The sequence below is a fragment of the Corticium candelabrum genome, chromosome 10 (assembly GCF_963422355.1).
Source record: "Corticium candelabrum chromosome 10, ooCorCand1.1, whole genome shotgun sequence".
Classification (NCBI taxonomy): domain Eukaryota; kingdom Metazoa; phylum Porifera; class Homoscleromorpha; order Homosclerophorida; family Plakinidae; genus Corticium; species Corticium candelabrum.
This window is the reverse complement of record NC_085094.1, coordinates 4,792,496-4,799,739: the sequence shown is the minus strand read 5'-3', so window position 1 is coordinate 4,799,739 and position 7,244 is coordinate 4,792,496. Positions and strand designations below refer to the sequence as shown.

Genomic DNA, 7,244 nt, shown 5'->3' with positions numbered 1-7,244 from the left:
ACATTCCGTGTATACACGTTCCACTTCTTTCTTCCCTGTAGCACCAAGCTCGAGAGAGTAGCTTGTCCATCCGCCATTTTGTCCTCGTACTAGAGCCTCCCATCTCTTGCTCGATCGCCTCAGTACAAACTTCTCTGATTTCGTTAGTCAGTCTGGATACTCTCTATTTGCAATATACGCGACCAGTCTCTCATATTGTTCCTTAACCATCGTGCGCGCCAATTTGAATGGTTAGAGCATGCGCACTTGCCGTGTCTTTGATGTAGACAGTCCAGTGCTATGTGTGCAAGGGGACACACAAAACACTAGGGATATATGCGCGGGGAAACTTGTAACCCGGGAGAAACACATATCACTGTAACACCGGTCTTGCAGCCATGCATGCTTTTCTCACTTGCTGGTGTGACGAGTTACTCAAAGGATAGAAAAATGATAAGCGATGGAACCATACAGCATCGGAAAATGGTAGGCAACCACGGAGCAATTCAAACTCACATCCGGGCACACACACATTAATAATTCTGAGCTATTGAAATTGTCCATATACTTACGTCATGCAGCATGCATGCGCTGTCTCACACTTTCAATCAACAATCACGTATTCTTATGCACTTGCCATGTTCCTGTTCACGCTTGTACATACGTACATACACACATGCATACATACATACATACATAGACTCTAAAGAAAACAAGCATACCGCCAACAAACAAGAATAAATAATAACGACAAGTCTAGACGTTATTCCTATATATAACTCTTGCTGCCGCCGCGGGCTTCTTTCTGCGACAACACGAAGCAGCAATCGCTTGCTGAACACTCTTGATCCAAAATATGTACAGCAAACAGTTAACATTATAATTCACCATGAACAATATTGTTGTGATTTGTATTACAGCGCGTGATATTTTCGTACGTAGTCCTAGACCACGGCTGACGGTATCATAGGAAGTCATCCCCACGTATGGCGCTAAGAAAAATACGTTGGTCACGACGATCAAGACGATGTAGAGGAATGATCTAGACCGAATGATCTTCTTAATATGACCTGTTGACTCTTGCTTGTTTTGCTTGCTAGATGAAGACGACGGATGGGAGAAACCTGGCAATACGACGATCCATTTGCTCGTGTTAGATGAAGAAGTCTGGCGTTTTTTCTCCATTTTGACGGCGATACGAGCAATACAGGAAAGCAGTATAAAGACGAGAATCGAAGGAACAACGTAGTTGACGAAATAGAAAAATGGAAGAAAAGTGGCGCTTGCCAAATCCTTTCCATTCGATCCGGTAGTACAGATATACATGTCATTCATCCTTCTAAGATTGTAAGAGCTCCATCCCATAATAGGAGGTAGAGATGTAAGAGCCGACACGATCCAACTCGTCACGGTGAGTGTCCAAAAGCGTCTTTTGTTAAATTTTGGATCGAAGACGTTTGCAACGGCGTCATAACGACTATAGGTAATTATGACGAGAGTCCAGGAAGACCAAGACAACTGGACGTTGTTTGCATATCTGAAGAACTCGCAGTATATTTGTTCGCCAATTGAAGGATTGCCGTATTGCATGAAACGAAACGGCATGGAAAGCAAGGTCAAGACGGCTCGTAAGATATCCGACGCAACCAAACCGATAATAGGATAATTGATTACTTTACGAACATTTGGTAATCGATAGAACGCGTAGAGAGCGAGTCCACAGAGCACAAACTGAATACCAGCCGGAATTCTGTAAAGTATAAACGAAGCGTCGACCGTTTCCTTGAGCGTCGTGTTTAGTGACGTGCTGTTGATCAAGACCAAAGATTCGTTCTTCATAGAAATATTTCGCAAACGCTTGGATTTCTAGAGAGAGAGTGCAAGGTCAGGTGTACCTCACAGATTGACGATATCCAGAAAAGATATCCAAACTGGAGATGTGATAACTGATTATTGTACGAAACGCAGGGCAACGCTAGAGAACACGTTGAAAACAAGTCTGCAGAGCACAAGCCGAGCTAGGGCTAGAAGGTCGGACGACGATCCGCCTGTCGTGTTCAAACTAGCTGTCTTTATAGAGCGATGTGCTGTCGAGCAAGACTGAAGATTCGTTCACCGTCACGGCTAAAATTCGTTCTGCATAGAAATGTTCACAAACGGTTGAATTCCTAAAGGTAGATGTCGGACAGTACGTGAGTATACACAAGACTTGAAGTGACGTCGTTCGTGAACTACTCAAACTTATATACGTGCACGTGAGCCCATTAACAGTTAAAAGGTTCTGTTGATAATAAATAATTGTTGACAGGTGCACCAAATGCACGTTCAGGTGCATGCACCGAACAGCACCCCATAACCTTCGCTTGAATTAATTAATTAACATACGTCCATGCACATTGACACACAAATAAATATACAAACAAACAAACAAACAAAATACTGTCATTCGTAAGCACGATGATACTCAATTCACATGTACTAAGATATCCAGATTACTTCAAGAGAACCGCCAACGTCTAGGACAAAGATATCACAAAAACACGGAATACTGTACCAGAGTGAACAGGCATGTGCAACAGAAAGAGACCGAAGAAAGATCTCGAGCCATCTTCATCTAGCGGCAAGTTATCTCAAAATGGAAAATGGTAAAGATGTTCATAAAGAATCAAAGACGCAAATGTAGACTTGCTCAACCGCCGCTGCCGTGAACTAGAATGCGAATGACATATGCACATCTCTAGGCTACACTAAAAGGGCTGTATGTTTGTCGTACGTTTTGTGTAGTGTGACTGAGTATGATACTATTATTAGTTACTATGATGTCACGCGAGTACATGAATGAGCATGCGTAGAGAGTGAGTCATTCTAGACGTATTCACCGGTTGGGGTGTAACTAGTGTGTATATATATAGTCTGTATTCTTACGTTGTGTCCTAACGGCAATTGTAATACGTGTCTGGTGCCTTAATACGAACCCGATAACGCTACATGGTGTCAGGAGTTAAGGTATGGCACAGTCACAGTTGCAAATACCGATGCAATTTGACTTCAGCAAACCGGAGGACTGGGAACGCTGGATAAGAAGATTTGAAAGATTTCGACAAGCATCAGGATTAGCAGAGAAGACAGACGAGACACAAGTAAGTACGTTGATCTATTCTATGGGTGACAAGGCAGAGGATGTGCTGCAGACGTTAGGATTGAACGAGGAGCAGAAGAAAGACTACAAGACCGTAAAAGAGACTATGACGAGCTTCTTTGTGAAGAAAAGGAATATCATTTACGAACGCGCGAAGTTTAATCAAAGAGTTCAATTTGAAGGTGAACCAGTGGATGAATTTATTACTTCGTTATACAGTTTGGTAGAACATTGTAGTTATGGAGAACTTACTAACGAAATGATTCGGGACAGATTGGTAGTTGGACTGAGAGATGCAAAGTTGTCAGAGCAACTTCAACTTGATGCGGAGTTAACGTTTGAAAAAGCAATGACAAAGGTAAGACAATCGGAGTCAGTAAAGAAACAACAAGATGTAATTAGAGCTTCTGCTGAAACAACGCAAGTAGCTAGAGTAAAGTCTAATCAAGTCTGGAAGAACCATAAGAAACTAGGAAGTTACACAACGGCAAGGAAATTTTTCCCAGCGAAGGGTAGGAAACGCTGCCACAGATGTGGAAAAGTGCCAGAGCACAGCAAGAGTCAATGTCCTGCTAAAGACTGTAGATGTAAGAAGTGTGGTCGAATGGGTCATTTTGCTCAAATGTGCAAAACGAAAAAGGTTTCGAAAATACACGTATCAGAGAAGCAGTATCTTGATTGCATTACTAAGGAAATTTCGTCAGCAACAAATAGTAGTAGTAAACATGAGCCTTGGACGGTGACACTGTTAGTTGATGAAGTTCCAATAAATTTTAAGATTGACACCGGAGCAGATGTGAATGTTCTTCCTGAAAATATAGCTAGAAATGTTTTCGGAACAAGGTTGAAGAAGTCTATACGCTGTCTGAAAGGACCGAATCAGAAGCCACTAGAAGTATGTGGACAGATAAAATGTAAATTAGAAAAAGGAAGTCAATCAGTTAAAGAGGAACTGTATGTCATTAAAGGTCTCAGGAAACCATTAGTAGGACTTCCTACGATAAAAGCCTTGAAACTAATCACGAGAGTTGATCAAGTAGATGTGGATCACGAAATGATAGATAAACATCCGAAATTGTTTAGTGGGTTAGGAGTTATGAAGCGAAAGTATAAAATAGAGCTGAAAGAGAACGCACAACCATATGCTCTATCAACTCCAAGAAGAATTCCTATACCGCTATTGTCAAAGGTAAAAGAAGAATTAGTTAGGATGGAGAAAGATAATGTCATTCAAAAAGTGGAAGAGCCAACAGATTGGGTTGCAGGAATGGTTGTAGTACCTAAACAGAATGGAAAGGTGAGAATTTGTGTGGATTTAACTCAGTTGAACAAGTGTGTTAAGAGAGAGAGAGACACATTATGCCTAGTGTTGATCACGTGTTAGCTCAGTTGGAAAATGCTGTGGTATTTTCAAAACTTGACGCAAACTCAGGTTATTGGCAAATTCTATTGACACAAGAGTGTGCACCATTAACGACATTTATCACACCATTTGGTAGATATTTTTTCAAACGTTTACCTTTTGGGATTACTTCAGCTCCAGAAGTATTTCAAAAGAGGATTTCACAAATTTTGGAGAACTTGAAAGGGCTTATCTGTTTAATGGACGATATTTTGGTATTCGGTACTAATTAACAAAAGCATGATTGTAGGTTGGAAGCGGTGTTAGGAAGATTGCAGGAAGCTGAGTTACTTTGAACAAGGAAAAGTGTCTGTTCTCAAAACGAAGAATAAAATTCTTGGGTCATGTAATTGATTCACATGGAATTAGTTCAGATCCAGACAAAGTTTCAGCAATTCTGAATTTAAAAGAACCAAGAAACAGAACTGACATTAGGAGTTTTTTGGGAATGGTCAACCAACAAAGTAAGTTTGTAAAGGATTAGCAACGTTGACCGAACCTCTCAGAGCATTATTGTGTGGTCGGAATGCTTGGATCTGGGATGATAGACAAAGGAAAGCGGTAGCAGAAATCAAGAAGAGATTAAGCGAAGCCCCCGTACTAGCAGTCTGTAATCCAGAGAGAGAAACGAGAGTTGCTTCAGATGCTTCTTCGGTAGGACTAGGAGCAGTGATTGAACAAAAACAGAGCAACGGAATTTGGAGAGCCATAGCACATGCATCACGTTCGTTAACACCGTGTGAAAGAAAATATGCTCAAATTGAAAAAGAATCTTTATCTTCAGTGTGGGCTTGTGAAAAGTTTTCATGTTATCTTGTAGGCAAGACTTTCACGTTATTAATGGATCATAAACCGTTGTTGACTTTGTTCGGACGAAAAGAATTGGATGAACTACCACCACGAATTCAGAGATTTAGAATGAGACTGATGCGATATGAATACAAGATAGACTATGTACCAGGAAAAGAACTAGGAACGGCGGACACTCTTTCTAGGTATCCAGTCGATGAACCTACAGAGATTGATCACGATTTTGTAGAAATAGTCGAAACGTGGGTTAACCAAGTTATGGATCATATTCCTGCCAGTGATAAAAGATTAGAACAAGTTCGGCAAATGCAAAAAGAAGATTGGTTACGCCAACAAGTAAGAAGGTTTACAGATGATGGTTGGCCAGAGAAAAGAAATCTGCATGGAGAATTGAAGAAGTTTGCTGCATTGTCTTCGGAGATAACTGCGCAAAGAGATATATTGGTAAGAGGATCACGATTGATAATTCCCGACAAACTAAGAAGAGAAATGATTGAGAGAATTCATGAAGGACATCAAGGCATTGTAAAGTGTAGAGAAAGAGCTAAAGCTGCGATATGGTGGCCAGGTATGAGTAAGGAGCTAAAGGAGTATGTTTTTTTCTGTCCTGTATGTTCGAGAGAAAGACGTAATCACATAGAGCCATTAATTACAACACCTTTACCTTTATTGCCTTGGCAAAAGATTGGAACAGATCTTTTTTAATTCAAAGGATCGCACTATCTTCTTGTAATAGACTATTTTTCTCGTTACACAGAAGTTGTTGAAGTTCGAAGCATGACATCAGTTCATATCATCAAACAATTAAAAGCTATATTCTCTAGACATGGAGTTCCAGAATGTGTGGTTTCGGATAATGGGACACAGTATACATCTGAAGAATTTAATATATTAGCGCTATATGCAGAATTGAGAAATAACGTGGTTATCATAACATGCACGCTCCGTGCAAGAGACGCAGCTGTCACGCATGTGCATGTACTGAATTTGAAGTGTAGTGTGGAACATTGATGATATTTATTTAATTATCTTTAATCACATCGATGCATTCTGTGTTTTCAAAGAATTATCAATGTAAATTTTATTAATTTTTGTCTATTTCTTATCATTATTTAATCATTAGCTTGTTGCTAGAATGTATGGTTTTCACAATAAATACACCACACACACACACACACACACACACACACACACACACACACACACACACACACACACACACCTACACACACACACACACACACACACACACACACACACACACACACACACCTACACACACCTACACACACACACACACACACACACACACACACACACACACACACACACACACACACACTCTCTCGTAGCTCTGAAGCGACGGTGTAAACACAGCTTCATTTACTAGTTCTACACCAGTTATATAAAAACTGTAATTGTTTCTCATTAACTCTTTACTGCAACTAAACTACGCAGAGTAGATAATACCGCTCACATCCGTCTATCGACCCGCCCACATCCGGCTAGTTGTGGAGTCGTCGCAGTGTTACTGTAACCCTCGCGCTTTTGAAGGCGTGGCACCTTCCTGAGCATGACAGGCATAGCCACACCTCCACACATCCACACAATCGCAAACGGGGAGTCATTCAAGCCATCTTCGAGTGTACACTATTTGCTAGGTCACGTGGCCTTCACAAATTCCCGTTTTTATTAGCTGAAATGACATTCTACTAGAAAGGAAAAGTCCTACAAGTGTGACTGTAGTTACAAGACTCCTATAGTAAATACGATTTTGATATACAATGTAGTGCTATGCCATGACGAGTAGTGACCGAAAACTAAATGGTCAGATCTGTTGACTGGAATCATCTCGTGTTCGACACCTTCGACAGAATTAGAACACACGCATGCGTAACACTTGGCAACGTTTGG

General features: G+C 40.8%; 1 protein-coding gene across 1 annotated transcript; it reads right to left on the bottom strand.

Annotated features, from left to right (window-relative positions):
* Positions 1–735: 735 nt before the first annotated feature.
* On the bottom strand, positions 736–1,818 carry LOC134185288 (compound eye opsin BCRH2-like). The gene has a single exon (XM_062653069.1). It carries the CDS (start codon positions 1,816–1,818, stop codon positions 736–738), a length of 1,083 nt encoding a protein of 360 aa, XP_062509053.1.
* Between the last annotated feature and the right edge of the window lie 5,426 nt (positions 1,819–7,244).